Raw genomic sequence first — 27,384 nt, forward strand, 5'->3', positions numbered from 1 at the left:
TTCTGATCCGGCCCGTTAAGGAGAAAGAAGAAGAAGAAGCAGAAGAAGAAGAAGAGGGATTCGATTCAGCGGTCCAAGTTATCTGAAATTTCATTCTGATAAGAAGAGGGAGATGATGCATATACAGCTTTTGCAGTGCCCGATTCCGAACCACCTCGCCTTTCTGGGCCCGGGATTTCCTCCTTCTCTGCTGCAAAAAGGCGGCCATGGGCGGTGGCCAATACCTTACAACAGGGGAATGGCAGGACTGGGCCGTTCGAGGAGGAGGATCATCATCTGTTGCGGGGGAATGGGATTCTTGGGGCTTGTTGATCCCTGGGCTCCTACCGTTGGCATCGAGTCACAGAGCATAGCTTCGCAGCTCTTCGCTTTCTCGCTCTTTCCTTACATTGGTTTCCTGTACTTCATCACCAAATCCAATTCTGCTCCAAAGCTCACTCTCTTTGGCTTCTACTTCTTGCTTGCTTTTGTTGGGGCTACAAGTAAGTTCCCCTATCTCCTCGCCTTGATTTTTCTGCTACTTTTTTATCCCTTCTCTAGTTTCCCAATTTCCATGGTGTCTAAAGTCATGATATACTTGGCTTGTTTCCTCATTAGATTTGTTGTATTGCCCTTTCTATTGGCAAACTAGCTAGCTAGCTAGTGACAAACATCATACAATTTCTGTGCCTGATTCGTGTTTGTGTCTGAAAAAACTCATTTGGTAGCATATAATATCCATGCTAGTATGTATGGACATTTCTTTTAAAAAATGCTCTAGTTAGTTAGTGCCGGTTTCTTTGCCCATTTTTTTTCCGTTGCACTGTAATGACGTGCAATTTACATATTAAAGGCGGCATCAGTGCTGTGAGGTTTAGAACCACCCATCTATCTATCTATCTGTTGATTAATTTGTAAGGTTGAGTTCTTTCTGTTGCTTCCCAGAATTATTATACATTATATGAAGCAAAATGCAAAAACCACTTGGCAATTGCTGTTCAGATTTCTAGTTTTTGGATCACTAATAATAATACAAGTACTCTGTTTCTGCTGCTGCTGCTGCTGTCTAATTCTGCTTGATCAATCCCATGTCTTGAGCAGTCCCTGCTGGAATATATGGTAACTAATTAACTTATCATGATTTTTACGTGTTTTACTTTTTAACCCTTTTTCAGAAACTGCACATATTTATCTATTTCTATTGATTGATGCAGCAAAGGTCCATTACGGGACATCGTTGTCTAATGTGGATTGGTTGCATGGCGGGGCTGAGTCGCTGCTAACTCTCACCAATCTATTCATAGTGATAGGGCTCAGACAAGCTCTTCGGATTAGGAAAACAAGCCAGGAAAATGATGCACCCAATTCCAATTCCTCCACCAAGCAACCTTCCACCCTTGAACCTGAACAAGACTAGTCTGTCTTCATCCCTAGCACACAACATTATCTGATGGGTGCAAGGGAAGAGAACCCCTTTCTTCCCTTTTCTATGTTGCACTTAATATTTTAATTTGGATGGTACTAATGATATAGAGAATTCTCTACCTAATACTTACTGAGCATATTGAGTTAGAATTGATAGCTTAAATTGATTGTCTTACATGGTAAAAGGTCATATGGGTCATACTGCGCCGTTGATTTTAACAATCATCGATGCAATTTGACATTTAAAACATTTTATCATACAGAGCTAAAACTACTTCAAGTTCAGACTAAATATCATTATTGTCCATTGTGAGTTGGGTTATATGGTAAGCCACTTATGGCAACCAAGTCTCTATTCATTCACCCCCTTTCCAAAAAGTCTAGTGTACATACACAAGGAAAGGAATGTCGAGCGCTTCTGCATTTACCTTTAAAGCTATTAAATTGAAATCCTAATTCTTAAGCAGGCAAGGGCAAGAGGCCAAAACAGTAAACTTGGGTTGCCACGATCGAAGAACTTGATACATAGTGTATTGATAATGAATACAATGCACGACGAACGAGAAAAAGACTGTTGAGTTGCTGTGATTTCCCATTTCAAGGAAGTTTCACATCAACAGCGGGTACAGGCTGAATAAAATTACAAGAAGATGAATCAACTAATTCTCTTCTCTCTAGACAAATACAAACTGACAACTTCGTGGTGGTTGTTTTTACTTGCTTGACACACATTAGTGAAGTCCTAAACCAAAGATATCGCCACAGGAACAGAACACGCACCAGTCTGATGGGTGCTGATCAGCTCTGAGCATGGCCACGGGTTAACCTCGACTGCACTACCACTGACATCAGAGCACAGCCAAGGCGTTTTATTCGGTCTTGAACTGCCCCCAAGGCTGATATTAGAGAGACAAATCCCTGTGAATGGTGAGTTCCTCAGGCCATGTACTGTACCCGCCTGCTCAACGTTCTGACCCCAGACATTTACGATTGTTACATCCTTCACTACAGGAAGAGCATTCGGGTCAAACCTGCCATCCGGATGGTCTCCAACATCACCCGCAATTTTTATTCCTTTCCGTGCATTCTCCATGTACACATCTGACACAGTGATATTTCTAATGACCCCCCCTCGTCCAATGTTTGTTTTCAAGTGAATCCCAACTCCCATGTTGTGAAGGCTTATGTGCTCAGCCAACACATTCTCTACTCCACCAGATGTTTCGCTTCCAACTGCAATTCCAGCAAATGGGGACGATCCTGTTAACCGCCGGATGGTGATGTCACTGCTAGGGCGACCATAAGCAATGCCATACTCATCCCACCCGCTCTTCACCGCCACAAGATCATCTCCCGTAGAAATGAAGGAGTCCTCAATGCAGACATGAGAGCTTGAATCTGTATCAATTTATAGTAGTATGCATGGAGTTAATTTCTGCTTTAAAATCCCTTCCTAACTAACCAAGAAGCCTACCATAAACACTGCACTCAGTAACTGACAATAACTATCTAATATTCCACCTATTGTTGCAGATCATTTTCTCTTGCCATTGTGGGATATTTCCGGACCAGGCAATTGAAAGTTTTAAGTGAGAACCTTAATTTTATGGAAAATAATCTCTGTTTTTTTCCCTTGAGGAAACACATTTAGGAAACAACCTATCAATCATCAATAGCAATCAAATGAAAGATCCAGGGGTCTGCTTTATGAACAATCAATCTCCCAAATTAAAAATATTATGGGGAAGGTAGGAAGAACTGATCTGCATGAAGTATGATCCACACCAAAAAAAATGCCTAGTGCTTGGAAAAGAATCTGTTCCTTCCTGTGGTTCAATCAAGATAGGGGAAGTAAAGAAATCAAAGGAAAACAAGTAGCAGAAATCATATTCCTTCTCATTTTCCTTTCAATTTGCCCCCAACTTAGTACAATAGTTATTCCATCATTTTATTTCTGCATCCCTTAGATTTTCAAACAAGAAAAAGTTATTTTCTTAAATTTTTCATAGCAAGACCACCGAGAGGAAAATAATCAGTTTCCCTATTTTTTCCCTACCATCATTTTCCTTGTTTTCACTTTCCCTCCCAGAAGTTCCAATCACCTGAAGTCCTTGGGCATGTAAGATATGACAAATTAAGTACTGGAATATATGTGCATGCAGGAACAAATATGACCCCAGCTGCAAACATGTTACACCTACTTTTTCCCTCCCCAAAAATGAGAACGTGTAGAGGGAATAATATGATAATACTTGAGTACATTAGCAAATCAAGAATTCTTCCTACTACGAACCTGGATCAATACCATCTGTGTTGGGAGAGTCTCGTGGAGCCAATATAGTTACGAACTGAATAACAACATTGCTGTTAAGAAGAAATAACTATCAGAGGCAAAAACAAGTCCTGCATCAAGTTTTCCTGGCAAAATCAGACTACAACAAAAGTAGAATTATAAGAAGCCAGTTCAAGGACATCCAGGAAATGCCAGACAAGCTCTTTCAAGCATGTTTCAAAGTTTTTTGTATAATCAAAAACAAATATCATGGAGAAAAGGGCATAACTTAAGCCATAATTTGTTCACAAACCATGCCAAACTCTCTCATTGAGTGATAAGGGCTGGTTGGTCCTACATTTGCTAACACCATGTCACTACCTGACAACTGAGAACCAATGAATTATACCAAGTGTCTAAGATGTAAATGGCTGATACACGATTGAATCCCATAACTTCACAGGAGAGCTTGAGATACCAATCAGACATTTAGGCATATAGTCTATAAAATCCAATTTCAGAAAAAACATCACTTGAATGTACAAAAAGAATTTGAAAATAGTGACTTAAGAGACTTGCACAACCTTTTATTATTAGATAAAAAGGACTGCTGAGGTTCAGTATGGGTAACATACTAACATAAAATTTGTTGACAAAGTAGAGAATATCATGAGTCTGATAAGAATGCTTTATTATATTACCTGCAGTACACAGGGTGAATATTCCAAAATGGGGAATTCTTGAAAATGACGTTGGAAATGATAATGCTGCTGGAGTGCATGAATTCAATAAGATTTGGTCTAGTATACTGGAGAGTTCCCTGCCTCCACATGTTCCACCAGGTATCACCTTGGCCATCAATTGTCCCGTTCTCACCTAAGAAGCAACTACTTAATCAAAAATATCACGCACAACCGAGAGAGAGAGAGAGAGAGAGAGAGACTCAAAACACATACAAAGTTGCACTTGTAGGAAGGTCTAAAATGTGGAGACATACATGCAGGTGAAGTTATAATTAGGCATTAAATCTACTCAATAATTTGTTCGGCATTGAAGTTATAAATGATCTATGAAACCCAACTCAATAAAGAAAACTCTGTTCAGACATTTAGGGTTTGGCTGCATGAATCTTGTTTCAAATTTTACTTAATCAAGGCTCATACTTTTGTTTAAACCACAAACTCTGAAAAGAAAAGGCAATAGAATACAATTTGGCCATTGGTTACAAAACGACAAATTGTTCAGAGCATACTACAAACAAATTGATCCAGATTTAGAGTAGCCATCCATAAATACATGTCGAAAAGCTATCATCATATGATGAAGTTATATTGACAGTTGATCCAGATTTAGAGTAGCCATCCATAAATACATGTAGGAAAGCTAGCATCATATGAAGAAGTCCATTATATTGACATTCACCTGTAATAATCACATCTTGAAGCCCATCACCATGGATAAAACTCATGTATCTTCCTCCAGGACGTTCCCTTCCTCTACCATAAGAAGGCAAAGGATCAATCAGAGGCCAATTGCTTGTATCCTAAAGCAGAAAGAGTTGCAAATTAGTGTAAAGAGAATACGAAAAGTTCAGAAGCAATCTCAGTTTTGCCCCTTTTGTGGGCTTAGTATGGATGCTGTGTAAGTATAAATGCAGGTGACACACTAATCATGATGCTTGAAGACATGAGAACTCAAGCAAATTTCATATCATGTAAATACTTCTATTTTATTTTATTTTTGTTTTAAGGGGAAAATGTTGCTTATGAACTGACATAGAAATGTCATGCATGTGTGTCAACTACATTTGACTTAGCTCATACTTGTTAAAAATTTCTAAATAACCGAACCCACCTCTCTCTCTCTCCCCTGCCAACTCTCCAAACTCCTTTGCTCAATCCATGACGGAGCCCGCTCTGCTCTTTGACCCTCATTTTGCAATTGAAAAGAGTCACTGAGTGTTTAACTTGGTGTTGAGAAGCTTTTGAAGTTAGTTCCTGAGGGTTAATAGCTTGCAATTTATTTTGGGGAATGACAATGAAGTTTACACTCTTTTGAGATCAATAAACCATGCCTGTGATCGTACAATTTCATAGGTAAAAGAATACCCCAAACTGAGTTTTATTCCTTGAAAGCATCCCAAAATTAAAGTTTTATTTATTTATTTTGTTCTCTAGATTGACTATTATCAATGGATGAACCAATATTGTTTTTTTCAGTTCAGGCAGTCTTCATCTTCTTATTTGAAATCCAAGCATGGCTCCAGCCCCACCGCAACAAAACCGGTTCAATCGATGACAGTGGCTCCTCTGACAAGGATGTCGTTGGAGGTTTCACATATCTTGGTAATCTGAGAAAACACCAAAATTACTATATTCATAGTTGCATATTACATGTTTGTAGATTTTTCTGTGTAACTGTCATGCCAAAAAGATATTTGGAATTGGTTTCTTTCAATTGATCTACATTGATTTCTCTTTGGGTGAGTACTGTTTAGCAGTATTCAGTTGCTGAGGTATTTCAAAAACAATGGCATTGTTTGATTTTCCCCCAAATTGAACTTCTGTTCTACTAAGTGCAAAACTTTCTTTTGCAGATCCTCAATTTTCACTCCAACAAATTGGGTTCTGAAACCCTAAAAATCAAGCGATATGCTCAGATGCACTCTGATTTGATCAATATGTAAAACATTGCAGACTTCAATTTATCCATTGTTTGGCTGTAATTCATATGTTACACATAGATATACATATATGAATGTTGTTGATGAAGGGAATAAAATTTTCTAGGTCGCACAGGGAAGCATGTGATGGATGCAATCAAGCATGCTCGTAAGCCTCTGTGGAAGCAACAAACTTCCCAGGATTGACACACACTCTAGTGATATAACCTCCAATCTCACTCTCTATTAACCAACTGAATACTGCTAAACAGTCTCTGATAAAATGCTATCAAGTTCATAGTTGAATAGAAAATCATCTACTTTCCCATTAAATGATATGCATGTCAATTATTTTATTGACAACAGCTGAGGGTGGTTTCAGTTTCTTACTCCCTATTCTGTTCAAGATTCGGTGGCTGTTTGATGTAGTATGGGAAGAAGGATCATTGAAAACAAGAGCAAAAATTGTGTGAAAACAGTGTAAGATCAAATCTGGAATGAAGATATGAAATCAGGGTTTAAGAAAACCTCACAAGTTGAATAAGAATAAAAACAGCTGCCTACAAAGTCTCTTAAAAGACTATTTATACTAGGTTACAGCTATAATAGATCCTAATCCTTGATCACAAAGGAATCCATATAATCTTAGGAATCTATCAATTTTAAAAGTCACATGTTAGTCATATGACTACTTATTAAAACTGATAAATAAAAAAGTACTTAAAACCTAATAACTTAAATACTAAGCATAATTAAACAAATAAAAACAATAATAAGAAAAAACTGCTCCTGTTTTGTCTTTAAGTCTCATTTGGAGGCATGAGGGTTTTGTTCTGTTTGGGTGGTTGTTTATGTTCTTCATGTTCTCTCTTAAATTAATTAATAAATTCATATCTTCTTTAAAAGAAAAAAAAGTTAAGAAACAGAGGAAAACAGGGCATGTTCAAATTAAAAACAATTTCTATCTAATTTATATTTAATATTGTTCTTGTTAACTATTTTGTAAGGAGATGTGGGTATATACTTGCTGCTACACTAATAGTACTACTGATTATTGTTGTAGCCTAGCCCCCGAGGCAGTTCCCCCCCTGGAGAAGTCCTCAGAAAGATCCTTGAGGAGCGTGCCTGTGGCCGGACAAGCGTTCATCAGGGTACCTCTTTCCGAAGCCAAGGGAAAAGCCAAAATTAATAATTATAGTCATAAATAATAAATAAAAGAAAAATATGCAAGAAAAAATAAAAAAGAAGAGGGAAGAAGAGGCAAAGCGCAGCAAGGCAGCTGATAAACTACTGAATGATAGTTTAGCTTGTATTACTGATATTCGAAGGGAATTACAAGGCTGGATAATTAATGAGATGGAAAAGAATGGACATTCGAGAGATCTACTCTCCCTCAAGCTTCACCAAAAATAATATCCCCCTTCTACTCTACTTGTTTCCTCTATTTATAGGTTGTTAGCTCTTCCCATGCTCCCCAACGGAATTTGTTGCCCGCACATGCCCCCCTTGTTTGCCCTTCCCATTCTACCCCTTAACTGAATCTATTGCTTGCACATGCACCAAGTGGCCTCCTCCAATTTCAGTATTCCTATTCTACCCTTGCTTCTTACGTCTTTGGTATGTGAAGTGTATGGGATACCCATCAATACTTCCCCCCACGGAACTCACCTTGTCCTCAAGATGAAAAGCAAGGAACTGTTGTTGTAGCATGTTCTAGGTTCCCAGGTGGCTTCCAAAGGTGGCAGCCCTTTCCACTGTATGAGTACATCCAAGCCATGTAGGTTATTACCAGTCCTCGGTCTTACTCCAAGTACTGCCTTTGGTTCCACTAACATGTAATACCCCAAGAGCCCAAAGAAAGGTAGTATATATCAAAGATAAGTAAAGAAGGAAACAACATCAACTAAATACCTTTTGGGCTGAATGTAGGCAAAGAACTCCCGGGTTAAGCGTGCTTGAGCTGGGAAAGCTCAAGGATGGGTGACCCCTGGGAAATTCGCGTAGGCCCATCAGAGTAAGTTGTTCTGATCCTTCCTATCGCTCGATACGGGATATTATAGGTGGTATCAGAGCTGATTCTTGGAGAAGGCAGTCCGATGAGGGTGGGGAGTGGCGCCGGGGCGCGAGGGCCTGAACAAGGAGTGGCTCCTAACAAGTTTCTAGGATGGCAGCCCTCAAAGGGGAGAAGGTCTGAGACCAGTTGTAAGGTCGCATGATAAGGACGTCATATGCTCAAGGGGGGAAGAATGTAATACCTCAAACGCCTAGAGAATGGTAGTATATATCGAGAATAAGTAAAGAAGGAAACACTAGCTGGATACCTTTTGGGCTGAATGTAGGTAAATAACTCCAAGGTTAAGCGTGCTTGAGCTGAGGAAGCTCAATAATGGGTGACCCCCTGGGAAGTTCGTGTAGGCCCATCAGGGTAAATTGTTATGATCCTTTCTATCGCTCGATGCGGAATGTTACATAGCATCTCTAGTTCCTCATTGAGCTGGCTAAGTATATTAGTGAGTGCTCGTAATGTGCCATTAGCCTTGTGTAATTGGGACACATGAAAGGCTGGATGAATGTTGCAAGTCGCGGGCAGGGCAAGCTTGTAAGCGACTTTTCCAATCTTCTTCTCAATAGCAAACGGACCGTAAAACCGTGGTGCCAACTTTTCATTAGGATGTGAAGCTAACGACTTGCGGCGATAAGGCATGATTTTCAAGTAGACTAGGTCACCAATTTCAAATTAAACATCCCTCCATTTTAAATCAGCCCCCTTCTTCATTTGAGCCCATGCCCCGTAGTAGTTGGGCCTTTAGTTCTTCCACTACTTGGTCCCTTTCCTGACACCATGGTAAAACCCCTTTCGAATCTTAATAACACCGGGGGGGAGTGATCTTGGACGCCATATGGTAAGACGCATTATACCACAATTCTGTCCAGGGCAACCAACTGAACCAGGCTTTAGGTTTTGTAAACGCAAAACATCGTAGGTACATTTCTAGCGTTTAATTAACTACCTCCGACTGCCTATCCGATTGGGGGTGGTAAGCAGTACTTCGGCAAAGTTTCGTGCCTTAGAGGTGGAATAATTCTTCCCAAAAGTGGCTCGTTAAGACCTTGTCCCTGTCGGACACAATGGACCAGGGCACCCCATGAAGGCGTATCACTTCCTTCACAAAAAGTGTGGCTACATTGCCTACATTAAAAGGATGCTTGTGACCTATGAAGTGGCCATACTTCCTCAATCTGTCTACCACGACCAATATCGTATCCAAATCTAGGCAAACCTTTAATAAAATCCATAGCCACATCTTCCCACACCTGATCTAGAATTGGAAGTGGCTGCAAAAAGCCCCTCGACGACAAGGCCTTGATATTTATGCTATTGGCAAATGGCACATTGATTAACATAGCGGTGAATATCTTTTTCAGTGTTCCAAAAGGCGCTAGGCGCTAGTCGAGCGACAAACTAGCGCCTAGGCCGCCCAAGAGCCGCCTAGGCGGGGACTAGGCGGAGCTAAAAAATTAATATTTTTTATTTTTTCTTAATATTCTCCCTGCTGCAACAAGTTGGTGCTACTTGCTGCAGCAAGCAACGAGCAGCTACAGCAAGCAACAACGCAAGCTTGCTACTGCAGCTTCTTCAATGTTTTTAACTAAATAACTGGAGGCGGAGGAAGATGGATACAAACCAGAGGAAGACGAGATCGGCAACGAGAGATGACAGCCAATAGATGAGATTGGCAGCGACGATAGAGAACGACCAACAGGTGAGGTCGGCGGCGACGAGAGAGCAGGACCAAGAGAAGAGATCGATGGCGGCGGCGAACAACCAAGAGGAGATCGAAGGCGAGAGAGAGAGAGAGAGAGAGAGAGGACCCCCGATGAACGACCAGAGAGAAAGGGAAGGGGGAAATAAGGTCGACCCAGAGACACGCACGACCTAGGCGACCCAGGCGGCCGCTGTGGCTCAAGAGTCAGGCCGGCGCCTAGGGGTGCCAACCAGCCCTAAATCATCGCAGCCAATGGCCGCCCAACACCTAGGTGGCCGCCTAGGCCGAATTTTCGAACACTGATCTTTTTTCATTCTGGCCCAATACACATTGACTGCTATTCACTTGTATGTCTTTAGGAACCCCGAATGACCACCGCAGCTCCCATCGTGTCCCTCTTGGAGCAATATAGGGATCAAAGTGGATCCTTGAGGTAAATGTAATCTTCCCTTGAACAGGAACTGATTGTTAACCCACTAATAGTCAGGTTTGGCAAAGGGATCACGTCAGATTTCTTGGATTATTTTCAGCAATCCCAAGTCCGCCTCAACTTATTTAGCTAGCTGCTCTAGCTGAATCACTCTAGGAATAGTCATAGCTAAGAGGGCAATTGAGTGGCTGACCCTAGAAAGGGCATCCGTTGCCTTGTTTTCCAACCCCGACCGATATTAGTTTCTAAATTGGTAGCCCATCAACTTCAGTGTCAAGTCTTGGGCACGAGACTTGTAGTGCAGAGAATTAGAAGGATCGAGAGAGAGATAGAGAGAGAATTGGGAGGGAAGATGAGAGAATTCAAGAGGGAAAGATCTTCTCATTCAACATAGAAGTCCCATCCTCCTACATCCGGCCTTATATAGGCCCTTCCCGCGATTCATATTGTAACCGTGAGGAAAGTTCTAGTTCCTGCTACAAGCAAGTGGCCCATGTGGACTATGGTTATTACAAGAGTTCATTCAAAAAATTACAAAACTGCCACTGGGACATAACATTCCCCACCCCTAGAAAGCATTATTGTCCTCAAGAATCTGTAGGAGTCCTGTAGCTTGCGGAAATTAGATCAACAAATCTGGTACATACTCCCAGGTGGTGTGATGAGGGTCCATGTGCGACCACCTAACTAGCACTTGTGTTAGGGTCAAAGAGCCTTGGTAAATCACTCGCTTGTCTAAAATGGTTTGTGGCTCCAAGTAATAACCCGAATTTAGTTATTCAATGTTGTGTCATGCCTTGAGGATTGAATTGGTCAGCCTTGATGTTTAATGTGTTATTGTGATGATTATTTTCTAAGTGTGGGATAAGGGTTAAGTGTGTAAGCTAAGTGATTAAGCTAGATTTTTGGTGTTGTGTGAATAAGTATGTATGTGAGTGTTTTGTGAGACTTAGGAAAATATTTATTAGAGTTTAAGAGTGATGGTGGAAGAGCATCCGGATGGTTGAAAATGGGATTCGGATGAGGGAGGAAGCATCTGGATGAGAGCAAGGCCATCCGGATGGCTTGAGGGCATTCTAATGTAGTGTTAGGGAGGGCTGATTCGGATGTTACAGTGGCCAATCCGGATTGCTTGTGTGCAATTCGGATGGGGTGTGGAGCAATTCGAATTGCCCATTTTTCTGTGTACGATTTTCAACTTGCAACCCAATTTCGACCATGTTGCAGTCCAAATCTCTCAAAACTCAAATGAAAGTTGTAGATCTTTCTCTTTTCATTCCATAGCATCTTAAATCACCTCAATCAAAGCTCGGACGAGAGATTTATGCCCAAAATTCGTAGAGATGTCGAGGCTGCCACTTTCCATTCAAATGAGTTAGGAGTAGAATTAAGTGAGCCATCTGGACTCACTGTATCATTCGAATGACCCTCACAATGCTTGGGTCTCTCATCCGAATGGCCTAAGCTATATTCGAATGGCTCTCATTTCTTAAATCCCACATCCGAATATCTCGCGCGCACTACGAATACATGTGTATATATATATCATCCGAACCACCATTGACTTGGGAAATACATAGAAACTTCTAGATTTGGAAAAGTAAACGAATGGATAAGCATAACTTATGAGGAAAATATAAAAGAGGGAAATTGTGGGAAAATATCAAAAAGAACAAAGGAGATAAACTCGTAAGTCTCTATGTTTTCTTCAAACCCTCTTCCTTTTCTTCAACAGCGAGCTAAACCCTACCATCCAAGGAGTATCTAGCCACTATTAAGCAACATAGAAGGTGAAAGAAGGCAAGTTCCCTCTTCTTTCTTCCTTTTCCTTGAACTCTATCTTGCTGTTAAATTGGGATATGGGCTCTGAGATCTTGGTTGTGACTCTGTTACTTAAACGGGATGTTTTTAACGGCCACGTGGGGTTTGTTCCTCCTCACTATTCCTAAGGAATGGAGTTTTGATTGGAATTTTGCATGGGAGACTTGTCTCTTCTCCATGCCCTGTTATCGTTCGTATACCCTAAAATATCTCACTGTGCTCTTGAGATTAAGCAAGAGCATGTTTATAAACTGGAAAATAACTTTAAATTGCTTGACTTACTCACTGCCATGGCAAGTCTTGGATGTATGGTAACTATGCATCATGAGCATGTTTTGGTTTGATCTCTAGCATCATATTTCATGAGTGAGCACGAGCATAGACTATTATTTCTATCACACGCGCAATTTGTTTGTGACCACTTTATGTGTTGCATGTACATTGAAAAGACATGGACATAGATGATTATGCGCGTTGCGGTTATGTACCGTCGGGATATATCCCCCAAAATCAGTAAGCACTAGCCTGACTGGGGTTACGCTCCTGCGGTGATGATTGAGGAGCACGCCCAGTGGTGATGACCATGGGTGAGATTATGTATATATGTATGACTATAACCGAGTATTTGAGATAGGACATATGGTCCACATGTTATCACAGTTTCTCTGAGTGCAGGTATCAGCTACAGGCTGGTACGTATTGTGATGCATTTTATATTGTTATGTGAGGCCACTGGCCAGTTATATGCTTACCAGCTTTTATGTGTGTTATGCATGACATTACCATTACGGGTGGGGGTGTGGTTCCTGAGTTATAATCTATCATCCACATCTATATGCTTATCGGATACCGCCCCCATACCTGTATTAGATTTTTATCTGCCATGTTTTTCCTTCCTGTTTCTTATATTTGCTGAGCTTTGTAGCTCACGTTGTACTCTCCTCCATTCTAGGTAAAAATAAGAGTATAGCTGGCGAGGAGTCAAGCAGAAGGGACGGGTAGTTGTATGAGTGCGCAGGTCTACTCTCTTGTCAAAGGTCTTGGGAGATGATGATGTGATTGTATAGAACCCTATTTTGTTTTGTGTAACCTAAATAGATCTGTGCTTGTAATCTTTGAGGTTTGTTATATTGATGTGGGTTTGGTGGTGGATGCTTTATGTATGTATGCTTGTGGCTAGTTAGTAATCCTTGCATTATCCATAACGCCCTCTCTTCCAGGTTGCCCAAGGAATAGGGTAGCTTGGGGGAGGGAGTGTTACACTCCATTATCACTTCCTCTTCCTCATCTGTAGGGATCTCTAAACTAACTGTCGCATGTGGTTCAATGGATTTTTTTAACAAAGATACATGGAATATAGGATGCATGTGAACCTGTGGTGGTAGTCTGAGCTTGTAGGCAACCCTCCCCACTTTAGCCTTGATAGTATATGTCCCAAAGTACTTTGGGCTTAGCTTAGATGCAGGAGTAGATGTGAATGGCTGCTGCAAAGACCTCTTCACTCTCAAATAAACTTTGTCCCCTACTTCAAGGGTCTGGTCACTCCTCTTCTTATATGCATTCTGCTTCATCATGTTCTATGATGTGGCCAACTCCTTCAATACCTTCAAAACCTCTTGCCTTTGTTGTAAGTACTGCTCCACCGAGGCCATAGTAGTTGTAGAACTCGATAGGGCTGGGATAAGGGGTGGCTTATAGCCAAACACTACTTCAAAAGGCTCTTGTTGATGGCACTATGGTGGTTGGAATTGTACCACCACTGGGCTAACGATAGCCACTGATTCCAACTCCTTGGCCTATTGAAACACATACACCTCAGATAAGCCTCCAAACATTGGTTAACTCTCTCGGTTTGGCCATCAGTTTGGGGGTGGTAAGATGTGGACATATGCAGCCCTACCCCTATGCTCCAGAACAATTCTTACCAAAACACACTTGTGAAAATCTTGTCTCCATTCGAGACAATGGACATAGGAAACCCATGTAGTTTAACCACTGAATCCATGAACTTCCTTGCTACCTCTTGTGCTGAGAAATGATGGGTTAGACTGATAAAATGGGAGAACTTAGTCAGTCTATCTACCACAACCAAAACTACATCCTTACCCTCTGATTTGAAAAGCCCTTCTATGAAGTCCATAGAGATCTCTTCCCATGCTTGATTTGGCACTGCCAAGGGTTGCAGCAAACCCAGATAAGCCACGTTCTCATGCTTGCATCTCTAACATACCTCACACGACAACACAAAAATTACCATAGCTTTCTTTTGTCTCAGCCAATAGAACATTTGCCTCACCTTCTCGTAAGTGGCTTGTATCCATGAGTGGCCGCCTACTGGAGAAGCATGTAAAGAGGCTATGATCCGCCTTTTGAGTGACTCATCCTCTCCCACAACCAACCTGCCATTAAATCTTACCAGCCCATTGGAAAGGGTATACCCTGAGTTCTCTGTGGATTGAATTGCAAGCTGAGTTATTAGGTCTTGCACCCATTAGGTTTGGTCATAGCTTCCTACCACCTCCTTAACCCACTCAGGCACCACAAACATTATAGACTAACATTCCCCTTTTTCTTCCCTTCTTGAGAGGGCATCAGCTACCACATTTTCCTTCCCCTTGCGGTACACAATAGTATAATCCAATGTTCTAAAACGCGCTAGGCGTTAGTCGGGCGCCCGACTGGGGCCTAGTGCCTAGGCGGGGACTAGAAAAATTATTATTTTTTTATTTTTAAACATTTTGATGTTATTTTTAAGTAAATTAAAGTTGAAACAACAAGTGAAATAATAAAATTAAGCTTGAGAAAATAAATTGTTGTTTGCTAAGAACCAACAATAGCAAGATACAGCAACAAGAAGTTGTTATAAATATTAAATAACATTAACAAATATTAAAATATAAATAATATTTAACTTGTTTGCTCACAAGTTACAAATATTAAAATATTTAAAAAAATAATAAATATTCAAATAACAAATTCACACATTAATAAATATTAACATAAATAATAAATTAACTAACAAAAAGAAAAAAAGGCAAGGCAACAGCAAGCAGCAAGCGTTCTTGCTGCTTGCTTATTGCTTACCGCAGGGTGAGGAGTGAGGAAGACGAGAGAGAGCTGGAAAGCATAGTGGAATGAAGGTCGGCGACGGCGACGGCAGCAGCGTGAGACGAAAAGGCTAACAGAAATGGAAAGCGGCAACGGCGACTCCGCAAGAGACGGCAGCGGCGTGCGACGAGAGAGGCTTTGACAGAAGGGGCAAGCGGCGACTCAACAAGAGACAGTCGGCGGTGGTGTGCAAGAGAGAGAAGGGGAAATCGACGAGGTAAGGGGAAACAAAAACCCTAATCGGCCAGGCAATTCACGCGGTTAGGCGGCCGCCTTAGCCGACTAGGCGCCGCCCGGTACCGATTAGCCGGGCTGACACTTAAGAGGGCCGATTAGGCCATAATCGTGGCGGTCTATGTCCGCCTAGCGCCTCGGCGCCGCCTAGGCGGCCACCTAGGCCGAGTTTTCGAACACTGGTATAATCCAACCCCATTAATTTGGACACTCCTTTCCTCTACAACTGGGTGTGCATCCTTCGTTGGAATAAAAATTGCAGGCTCTCATGGTCAATCTTGATAACGAAAAGTCCTGCTTCCAGGTAGTGCCTCCACTTCTCAATAGCTCCTAACACGGCCAATAGCTCCTTATTATAAACACTTAGGCCTAAGTGTCTTGGAGCCAACACTTGACTGATATAGGACAGGGGTCTTCCCTCCTGCATTAACACTACACCTACCCCATTATCGCATGCATCTGTTTCCACCATGTAAGACCTTCAATCTAATTAAGAACCTTCTCGTAATTGAGAGAAGGCTGAGTAGGCGGGAAAGAGAAATAAGGGAGGGAAAAGAGAGGGATGGAGAGAGACAGAATTTGAGAGAGGAAAAAAAGGGAAAAGATCAATGTAGAATTCTCACATGATCCCCATCCTTGGTAGCCTTCTTTATTTATAAGGGAGACGATTACTACAGCCAAGTGGCCATGTGCACTTAGCTATGATTCTCTACATCCTTTAGTTCATACACCCATGTAACTACCCCAACTAACTGAAGGACTAATTACAATATTACCCCCTAAGCTGTGACAACTCCCCCCTCCTTGAATTATTTCTTGTCCCCAAGAAATTAAAGGAGACTAGTAGTCCGAGGAAACCGCTACAGAAGATCGGGGAGGTACTCCCAAGTCGTGTGGTTGAGATGCAAGTGTGTCCATTGCACTAGAACTTGTGTGAGTGGCACCGAATTTTGGTAGGTCACCCGCTTTTCCAGTATGGCTTTAGGCTCAACTTCCACGATGGAATCTTCCTGGAGTTCTGGCAGCTCATGGCTGACTCCTGCTGTTGTGCCAGTCGCCTTCTTCAAGAGAGAGACATGGAAGGCTGGGTGCAACCCCACGCCCTCTGGAAGAAGTAGCCAATATGCCACTAGTCCGACTTTCTCGATAATCTTTAAGGGTCCATAGTACTTAGGACTGATTTTAGATATAAGCCCCTTGGTAAAAAGATGATGTTGAAATCTCTTTACTTTCAGAAGAACTTCGTCGTCTACCTCAAAATTGCGGTCCGTGCGGTGCTTATCCGCCAGTTGTTTCATGCGATGCTGAGCTGAAGTAAGCTCTTGTTTAATAACTTGCAAGGCCTCTTGTCTGGCCTGTAAGTATTGGTCCGCTGTAGTTTCTGCACGGTTGTAGTGCACAATAGCCGAAATTATGGGAGGGGATATCCGAATAGAGCTTCAAAGAGAGTTCTCTTGTGTGCAGTGTGGTAATTGGTGTTGTACCACCACTGGGCTAATGCTATCCACCTATTCCAGCTCCGTGGTCGGGTAAAGCATAGGCACCTTAGGTATGTTTCGAGGCATTGGTTAACCCTTTCTGTTTGGCCATCGATCTCCGGATGGTAAGCTGATGACAACCGTAACCCAATTCCCAGTCCTTGGAGTAGGGTTTTCCAGAATTGGCTAGTGAAAATCTTGTCTCTATCTAAGATGATGGCTCGTGGCACTCCGTGTATCTTGAATACATGGTCCATTAATTTCCGGGCTACCTCTGCAGCCGTAAAGGGATGCGCCAATGCAATGAAGTGACCAAACTTGGTGACCCGATCGATCACCACCAATATAGTGTCAAAGCCTTCCGACTTGGGCAACCCTTCGATAAAATCCATGGTTATCTGCTCCCACACTTGGTAAGGTATCTTTAAGGGTTGGAGGAGGCCAAGGTAGGGCCCCTGCTCATGTTTACATCGTTGGCAGGTGGTACATCTTAGGACATGCTGAGTTACATCCTTCTTGAGTCCCAGCCAGTAGAAGAGTTGCTTCACCCGATGATATGTGACATTTAGTCCTGAGTGTCCCCCTATAGGAGAGTCATGTAGAGACTGTAGGATCTTTTTCTTCAACTGCTCGTCCTCCCCAATGACCACCCTGCCATTGTATCTGAGCAAGCCTTCCTTCAGTGTATACCTTGGGTCCTCTTGGGGTTGTACCGATAGTCGAATCAATAACTCTTGGATCCAATCAGTCTTCTCGTAGCTGGTTGTTATGCCTTGCACCCAGTCTGGTATCAAGGCTGAAATAGCATGGGCACTACCCTGCACTTCTCCTCTGGACAAAGCATCGGCTACCAAGTTTTCTCAGCCCTTCCTGTATTGAATTACATAATCGAATCCAGCTTTGAAATCCCTTTTCTTTGTAGTTGATTGTGACCCCTTCGTTGGGATAGGAATTTAAGGCTTTCGTGGTCGGTCTGGATGGTGAAAGGCCTGCCTTCTAAGTAATACCTTCACTTCTCCACTGCCATTAGGACGGCTAGCAGCTCCTTGTCGTAAATACTTAGGCCTACATGTCTTGGAGCTAAAGCTTAACTCAAATACGATATCAGTCTGCCCTCTTGGATTAAGACTGCCCCGACCCCTAAATCGCTGGCATCCATCTCTAATATAAATTCCTTGGAGAAGTCCGGTAGTGCTAAAATGGGTGCCTTGGTCATGGCCTCTTTAAGAGCTGCAAAAGCCTTATCAGCCTCAACTCCCCATTGGAAGTTGTTCTTCTTCAGCAAACTGGTGAGGGGTTTACTAATCAAGCCATACCCCTGGATGAACCTTCAGTAGTAGCCGATAAGGCCTAAGAATCCCCTCAAATCTTTGAGGGTCTTGGGTTTGGGCCATTGTGACATAGTTGCGATTTTTTTTGAGGGTCTGTGCTTACCCCTTGCCCTGAGATGATATGGCCAAGATATTCCACCCTTGCTTCTGCGAAAGTACACTTGGACCTTTTCACATAGAGTTGATGATGTTTGAGGATTTCAAAAGCCTTCCTTAGGTGGTTTAGGTGCTAGTTAAGGTTGGAACTATATACTAAAATGTCATCAAAGAAAACCAACACAAATTTCCAGAGATATGGAGCAAAGATATGGTCCATGAGGGCTTGGAATGTTGCAGGGGCGTTTGTGAGGCCAAAGGGCATGACCAAGAACTCATAATGTCCTTGGTGGGTACGAAAAGTTGTTTTGTGATAGTCTTTTGGGTTCATTCGGATTTGATGGTATCCCGAAGTGAGGTCCAGTTTGAAAAAAACAGATGAACCCGCTAGCTCGTCAAGGGGATCTTCGATAATGGGAATGGGGAATTTGTTCTTGACGGTGATGGAGTTGAGATGCCGGTAATCCACACAAAACCTCCATAACCCATCTTTCTTCTTTACTAATAAAACCGAAGATGTAAATGGGCTTTGGTTGGGTTGTATCAAGGATTTGAATAGCATTTCCTTGATTAGTTTTTCAATTTCGGCTTTCTGTATAGGGGAGTAACAGTAGGCTCGAAGATTTATGGGTGCACTGTTTGGTTTAAGGTGGATGGCATGGTCAAGGAATCTAGGAGGAGGGAGTGTGGTAGGTGTGGCAAATAAATCCTCAAACTCCATTAACAATGTGTGAATTGGGCCATTAGAATGTACCTAATTGTTTGTCGAGGGTAAAGATTTGGCCCAATGCTGCTTCCCACTGCCCCCCTGTCTAGGGCAATTTCCTCCTCTTCACCAGCGTCCATCTCTCAGGCATATACGGAATGTAACTGCCCTATGGTTGTTCCCCCTTGCTCCAACAGTCTCTACAATCTTTTCCCTGTCACTGCCTTGCACTCTCCTATTCCTTGGCATCCCACGAGAGTTATCTTCTGACCTTCCCTGTCAAAGGTGACCTCCAATGTATTGAAATCAAAGACCAAGGGACTTACCGTTCGCATCCAGTCCACCCCGAGGACCACATGACATCCCCCTAACCTCAGAATTCGTAGATCAGCAGAGAATTCATGCCCATTCATCACCCATCTGAACCCCACGCATTTTGATTGACTCACCATCCGGCTTCCATTGGCTATCAAGACAGAGAGTGGAGCGGTCTCCTGTAAAGGGCATTGTAATGCAGTGGTTGTTTCCTCATCAAGTAAACTATGAGTGCTACAATGAGGACTACCAACGCCCAATTCCCTGCTAGTCCCTTCACCTTAAGCACTTTGCCCGAAGACTGGCCTTGTAGCACATGCATGGACAATTCACCCCCTTCGTCATTCTCGACAGGTTCTCCTTGTTCTTCCTCCTCAGCTTCCTCCCAATCCTCTTCGCCCGGCCCTTCCATTGTCAACAACATTCTTTTACATTGGTGGCCCGCACCATACTTTTCTCCGCATCTAAAGCAGAGTCCCAATTGCCTCTTCTGTTCCATAGGTAGAGACTTGGCGGGTAATTGGACTAGTGGATTTCTTCCTGATGTACCATTCCTTGGCCAGGGTTGATTGTTACCTCTATTGATCCCCATGTAGGGAGTATCCTCCCTCCCTCATTTAGCCGACAACCGATGCCTCTTGGCAAAAGTTTCCAGTGACAATTCGTGGAGTCTAGCCTGTTCCGCGGCTTGCCCCACTGATGTTGGGTAAAGCATCTTGACCGTAGGTCGGATCAAGTCATCCAACTTGTTGATGAAGCTAGATACAAAATAACTTTCATCCAAGGACGGGTGAGCTAGCGACAGTAGTGATCGTAGCTCTTCAAATCTTACCTAGTATTCTTCCACCGTTCCCCTCTGTTTCAGCTTATTGAATTCTTCGATAACGTCCGTCCTGATCTTCTCCCCAAACCGACTACAGAGTCCATTAACGAACTCTGGCCAACTCCACTCAGCCCTGTCCCGGCTCCAATTCTGGAACCAGGCGTCCGCTACATCATCCAAGTACGCGGCTGCGGTGTTCACTTTCTCTCCTTCAGCCACCCGATATTGGTAAAAAACTCTCACACACCACCTAATCCACCACCACGGCCTGTCCCTTTCAAACGGAGGGATGTCCATTCTTGGTCCTTGTAACGTGAAGTGATTTCCACCACCTCCACGGTTCAAATTGGGTTGATCAGTCTCCATTCCTTCTTCGGTCTCTCCATGACCGTTATATCTCTATCTCTCCCTGGGCGTCATCAGAATTGGCGCCGATGATGCTCTGGGAGGAAAATCCGTGGGTAAGCTGGCGTGCGGTTGTTGAGCAAAGAGGCCTAAGGCAGCACTCAATTGTTGATTAAGCTGTTGGCTGAGCCCCGCAATTTCCTCCCGTAACCCAATCACCGCTCGATCCACTGTTCGATCCAAATTAGCAACGTATTCCGATCGACTTCGATTAATCTCCTCCTGTGTGTTTCTGATGCCCAACTCTAACAGATCCAGACAGTCCTCCACCTGCTCCCGATACTGTCGCATTCCACCCTCCATAGCCTCCAATCTAGATTCCGTCTGTTTTGCCTTGGTGTCGTCAGCCATCCTCAGCGCTCAGGTCACCGGTCTCTGATACCAATTGTCAAACCTTCGATCTAATTAAGAACCTTCTCGTAATTGAGAGAAGGCCGAGTAGGCGGGAAAGAGAAATAAGGGAGGGAAAAGAGAGAAAGAGAGGGATGGAGAGAGACAGAATTTGAGAGAGGAAAAAGAGGGAAAAGATCAATGTAGAATTCTCACATGATCCCCATCCTCAGTAGCCTTCTTTATTTATAAGGGAGACGGTTAGTACAGCCAATTGGCCAGCCAAGTGGCCATGTGCACTTAGCTATGATTCTCTACATCCTTTAATTCATACACCCGCATAACTACCCCAACTAACTGAAGGACTAATTACAATATTACCCCCTAGGCTGTGACACACCACAAATGTCTTAGAAAAGATTGGGAAAGCTAGCACTGGTGCCTCTGTCATGGCCTTCTTGAGTGTCAAGAAGGTTGACTCCGCCCTTAGGTTGCATTGGAAACTGTCCTTCTTGAGGAGTTCAGTTAGGGGCTTACTGATGGGGCCATAATTATGTATGAACTTCCGAAAATACCCTATTAACCCTAGGAAGCCCCTTAGTTCTTTTACTGTCTACGGCCTAGGCCACTCTACCATGGCTATGACCTTATTGGGATCAGTCTTCACCCCTTCTCCCAATATAATATGGCCTAGATACTTCACTTCTTTTTCAACAAAAGTACACTTTGATAGCTTAACATAGAAGTTGTTAGAAGTCAAGGCCTTAAAGGTGGTACAAAGGTTGTCTAGGTGTTGTTCATATTTCAGGTTGTATATGAGGATGTCATCAAAGAAAACCAGGATAAACTTCCTTAAGTAAGGCTGGAAAACTTGGGTCATTAGGGCCTGGAAAGTGGCTGGGGCATTGGTGATCCCAAAGGGCATCACCACAAATTCATACAACCCTTGATGTGTAGTAAATGCAGTTTTGGGTATGTCATTAGGAGTCATCTGAATCTAGTGATAGTCGGATTTAGGTCTAGCTTGAAAAAAATTTGTGCCCCATGCAATTCATTTAAAAGGTCATCAATGAGGAGTATAAGGAACTTGGTTTTGATGGTGTTGACAATAGTCAACACAAAACCTCTAGGACCTATCTTTTTTTTTTTTTTACAAGTAAAACGAGATGGGCAAATGGGCTTTGAGACGATCTGATAATGGGAGTAGAGAGCATACTAGAGACTTGCTTCTCTATCTCAGCTTTTTGGATGGGTGAGTATCTATATGCATGTAGGTTTACGGGAAGTGAGTTTGGCTTAAGGTATACGGAATGGTCAAGGGCTCTTTGGGGTGGCAATGAGTGGGACTCAGCAAATAGGTCTTGAAATTCTCGCAAGAGTAAATTTAAGCTATCAGGAAGTAGTACCTTAGTAGGGGACTATAGGACAGCCATGCTGCCCTCCTTCAGTTGTTCATACTCCACTTCCTTTCCTTCCTATCCATTCCATTCTCGAGTGTGGATAGAATATAATTCAGCAATCTGCCCCCCTTTACTCTGCATTAGCCTCTGTAATTTGCTCCCTTTCATCAACTTACACTCTCCCTGCTCCATGATGCCCCTCAAAGTCAATTTGGAATTCCCCATATCCAGTGTGACTTCTAGTTTGTTGAATTCAAATGTGAGAGGGCTTACTGTTCTCATCTAATCAATGCCCAAGACTATATCACACCCTCCCAATTCAAAGATTCTCAAATCAGCTTGGAACTCCTTCCCTTGCATAAGCCACCTGAACCCATCACCTTGTTGTGGCTGTACATTTTGCTCCCATTAGCCACTGTCACTGATAATGGGGTTGTGGTAATCATCTTGCATCTCAACTCCAAGGTAGTAGCTTCATTTTAGAAGCTATGCGTACTGCCACTATCTATCAGCACTAGCAGCTTTCTTTCTCCCACTTGTCATTGCACTTTGATGATCTTCCCAGTTGTACCCCCTCTAAGAGTATGAAATGAGATTTCTACCTTTTCTTGCTCTGTTTCTTCGATGGTAGAGGTTGTTGTTACTTCTTGCCTTGGCTCCCCTTCTATTCCATCCTCCCCTTCGTCACCTCTGTCTTCCTCCCACCCTTCCACATTCAACAATTGTCTCCTGCATATATGCCCCAACCCAAACTTCTCTCCACATTTGTAACACAGCCCCATGAGCCTCCTTTGTTCCATAGTAGGGGATCGTAGGGGGTTGGGATTGGCCCTAAGCCCTCCTATTGCTCCTCTAGCCACTAAGGCTCGAGTATTCCCTTCTGAGGAAGGGTTGCTAGGTGATAGGGGTCTGACCATTGTCCTGTTCTTCTTGTAAATCGCCTCCAACGTTAACTCCTGCAGTCTGGCCTTCTCAGTCGCTTGCCTAACCGTGGTAGGCATCATCATTTTTACCATTGACCTCACTTCATCCTTGAGGCCGCTAATAAATCTAGACACAAAGTATTGGTCCGTTAAGGTGGGTTGTGCATTCCACATCAATGCCCCTAATTCCTCAAACTTCTCTTGATATTCAGTCACAGATCCTTCCTACTTGAGCTTGTTAATCTCTTCTACTACATCCGCCATGTTTCTCTCACCAAATCTTACACATAATTCTTCAGCAAAATCTATCCACCTAGCATTCATCCCTCTCAATCTATACCACCCTTAGAACCATGCATCAACCGTATCATTTAGATAGGCGATATCTAAATTGATCATTTGATTCTCAATTACACCATAAAACTGGAAGAACCTCTCACACTTTCAGATCCACCATCGTGGTTTGGATCCTTCAAAGAGAGGGATCTCCAATCTCAGCATGGGGCCTTGATTGGATCTAGGGAAATTAACTTCCCTTACCTAATCTCCTCATAGGATGAATTCCCCGCTTCAGTGACTCCATGTGGCCTGGGAAAGATTCCTAGTCCTGCCAACCCCTGCTCGGGACCCGTTCTGGGGGGGAATTCCAGTGGTAATTAGAATTGAGGCAAGGATGACAGCATGTTAAAATGTTGTTGATTCTCTATCCAAATTACTCCATATTCTCCCGACTCCTCATTAATTCCCGGTGGACCCCTTCCCGAGAGGCTGCCATATCTTTGCATAGCTCCTCTCGGATCGTCCTAATCTCCTCTCTACTCTGGGCCACAGCGTCCTGCATCTAAGTCATCTCAAATTCCATCGCCTCCATGCGATTTTCTAGCTACTTCAATCGAGTGCCTTCCACCATCCTAAACACTATCTGGCCCGCCTCAATTACGCCAATCAACAACACTGCCTAACGTCGGAATCAAATTCAAGGACGACCGGCTCTAATACCAAAATGTCAAGTCTCAGACACGAGACTTGTAGTGTAGAGAATTGGAAGGATCGAGAGTGAGAGAGATTGAGAGAGAATTGGGAGGGAAGACGAGAGAATTGAGAGGGAAATGAGAGAATTTAAGAGGGAAAGATCTTCTCATTCAACATAGAAGTCCCATCCTCTTACATCCAGCCTTATATAGGCCCTTCTCGCAATTCATTTTGTAACCGTGAGGAAAGTTCTAGTTCCTGCTACAAGCAAGTAACCCATGTGGGTTACGGTTATTACAAGAGTTCATTCAAAAAATTACAAAATTGCCACTGGTACATAACATTCAGCAGCCATTTCTGATGCTCTGGACTCACCAACCTTTACTCCATCAAGAATTTTAAACTCTTCTGATTCGTGCGTATTATAAACTTCTGGCCCAATAAATAGTGCCTCCATTTCTAGACAGCAAACACCATTGCCATCAACTCTCATTCATACACAGATGTGGTGCAGCCACTAGGGTTGAGGGTGAGACTGTAAAAGGCAATGGGGCGATGCTCTTGCATTAATACAGCCCCCAAAACTGATCTGGAGGCATCCGTTTCCACCACAAAGGGCTTAGTGAAATCCGGTAATACAAGCACTGGTAAGGAGACCATAGCCTTCTTCAATTGCTGGAAAGCCTTCTCGGCTGATTCATCCCAACAGAAGCTGTTTTTACATAGCTTCTCTGTAAGAGGCCAAGCCAACTTCTCATAATCTTTCACAAACCTTCTATAATACTCTGTAAATCCCAAAAACCCCGAAATTCCTTTATCGACATGAGATTAGGCTAATTGAGCATTGCCTTAACTTTGGACTGGTCGGCAACCACCCTTTATGTGATATGACACGGCCAAGATACTCCACCTCTTGATGTCCAAAATGGCATATCTTTCTGTTTGCATAGAGTTGGTTTTCAACCAACACTCTAAAGACCCACCACAAGTGCTGCTCATATTCCTCCATGTCACGGCTAAACACCAGAATATCATTGAAAAAAACCAACACGAATCATCTCAACTGTTCTTTGAAGATTTCATTCATTAGGGAAACCCTAGGAATGTGACATAGGACTACCTTGATCATTAGATATCTCAGATCAACTATCCAAAAAAATAGGGAAATTACGTTATCCATAAAAACGATGGATAAAATGAAAAAGTGCATCCCAAGTTATATGTGATAATAAGATTCCATTAAATTTAAAAATGAAAATTTTATAGACAATTATAATACTAGCCTTGTTCTATCGCATAGAATGTTGGGTAATAAAAAGTAACATAGATTAGGATGTTGAGATGGACGTGAGGTCATACAGAAAAGATAAAACTAGAAATGAAGCTTTTCATAATAAGGTCGGAGTGGCTCCTATTGAGGACAAAATGTGTTAGACATGATTAAAATGGTTTGGTCATGTTAAAAGAAGACTAATAGAGACTCTAGTGAGGAGAGTGGATGAAATGGAGTGTTTATTTAGCAAAAGAGGTAGAGAAAGACCAAGAAAGACCCGATAGGAGACTTTTAAGTATGATATGAGTTGTAAGGGTCTTATTGAAGATAACGATATAGACAGAAATGAATTGTGAGCTAAAACTCATGTAGCCATCCCCACATAGAAGGACTAAAGCTTGAGATGTTGTTGTTTTCCTTTTCCTTTTCCTTTTCCCTTTCTATAACTAGACTATAAAGTAGAATGTTTTATGATTATCATTTCGTTCATTCTTCCATTTCTAACACAATTGAATAATAAAGCTTCAGTTCCTCCAAGTTTTTTTTCCAACCCTTTTGCTTTCCTTTGCTTTTCCCCCCATAATCAAGTTCCATAGTGTTAGATACTGTAAATAACACCAATATGATAATTCTACACTCTGCTACAAACCTAGCCCATAAGAGGGAAAATTCCTTAACGAACACAATTACACAAACACGTTCCACAACATTGAACTCAATTGAATTGAATTTAGCAAAGAGGGTATTGATGTTTACTCCAACATACCTGGGTGGCTTTGATCACAGCACCTTTGGCCAAATACAGAGTCATGTGGCTGGTGAGGTTAAAGCTCTCCGTCAAATAAACCCCAGCAGGAATGTAGAGAAGCGCGCCTCCACTTCGCCTCAGATGCTCAATCCGGTAAATTGCTTTTTTGAACGCTTTTGTGTTCATTGTCCGACCGTCACCGACGCCTCCGAAGTCGGCAATCGTAATGTTCTCACTCCGGTACGTCATCGGCACTATCCCAGCGCAAGATACCAAATCCGCAATAGCGCATCGGAACGTCGCCAAGGACAGTAGGATTGAGAAAGCGAATCGATGCATTTTGCCTTTTCGGAGTAACATTACGGACTTGGAGTTGGAGGGTGTCCATTTAAGGAGAAATCTATGGCGTAAACAGACTGACCCTACCCATAGGCCATGGGAAATTTGGAAAAATAGGACTCTCGGTACGAAACTTCTGCAAAAATAAGACAGTTTAAAATTCTTTGTAAAACTAAGACTTTTAAACGTGTATAAAGATAAATACACTCTTGCTTTTCAATTGACTCTCTCTCTCTCTCTCTCTCTGTCTCTCCATTCTTCTTTCTTCATCTTTCATTCTCTCTCTATTTCTCTATATATAAAGTACATATATATATTCACCTATCATTTTTTTTTAACCACTCTCTATAACCTAAATATATATGTATATATTATTCACGTTCAATGATCGACTTCAAGAGATGTGGGTCTCTCTCCTTCTCTTTCCATTATGTATATATATTATACATATACTGTGTGTTTTTGCATTGATGGGAAAGGAGAAAAACTAGATGGCGGCCATGTATAGAAAAAAGAGTAAAGCGACCACAGCAACGGCCATGGAGTT

General features: G+C 42.5%; 2 protein-coding genes across 5 annotated transcripts; one reads left to right on the forward strand and one right to left on the reverse strand.

The window, feature by feature from the left end:
• On the forward strand, positions 1-13,373 carry LOC127787072 (uncharacterized). 4 transcript variants are annotated; one of them, XM_052314927.1, is made up of 3 exons: positions 1-482; positions 5,896-6,021; positions 13,309-13,373. In XM_052314927.1, exons 1-3 carry the CDS (start codon positions 113-115, stop codon positions 13,356-13,358), a joined length of 546 nt encoding a protein of 181 aa, XP_052170887.1. In that variant the 5' UTR covers positions 1-112; the 3' UTR covers positions 13,359-13,373. The 4 variants fall into 4 exon arrangements, with proteins under 4 accessions (XP_052170887.1, XP_052170888.1, XP_052170886.1 ...); XM_052314928.1 differs by lacking the exon at positions 13,309-13,373 and adding an exon at positions 6,273-6,448; XM_052314925.1 differs by lacking the exons at positions 5,896-6,021; positions 13,309-13,373 and adding exons at positions 1,081-1,098; positions 1,194-1,528 and having other exon boundaries at positions 3-482.
• On the reverse strand, positions 1,883-26,970 carry LOC127787071 (probable polygalacturonase). Its single transcript, XM_052314924.1, has 5 exons — positions 26,517-26,970; positions 5,099-5,219; positions 4,378-4,552; positions 3,698-3,768; positions 1,883-2,802 (listed from the first exon to the last, which is right to left on the reverse strand). Exons 1-5 carry the CDS (start codon positions 26,856-26,858, stop codon positions 2,147-2,149), a joined length of 1,365 nt encoding a protein of 454 aa, XP_052170884.1. The 5' UTR covers positions 26,859-26,970; the 3' UTR covers positions 1,883-2,146.
• Between the last annotated feature and the right edge of the window lie 414 nt (positions 26,971-27,384).

This window comes from Diospyros lotus, chromosome 12, assembly GCF_014633365.1.
Source record: "Diospyros lotus cultivar Yz01 chromosome 12, ASM1463336v1, whole genome shotgun sequence".
Classification (NCBI taxonomy): Eukaryota; Viridiplantae; Streptophyta; class Magnoliopsida; order Ericales; family Ebenaceae; genus Diospyros; species Diospyros lotus.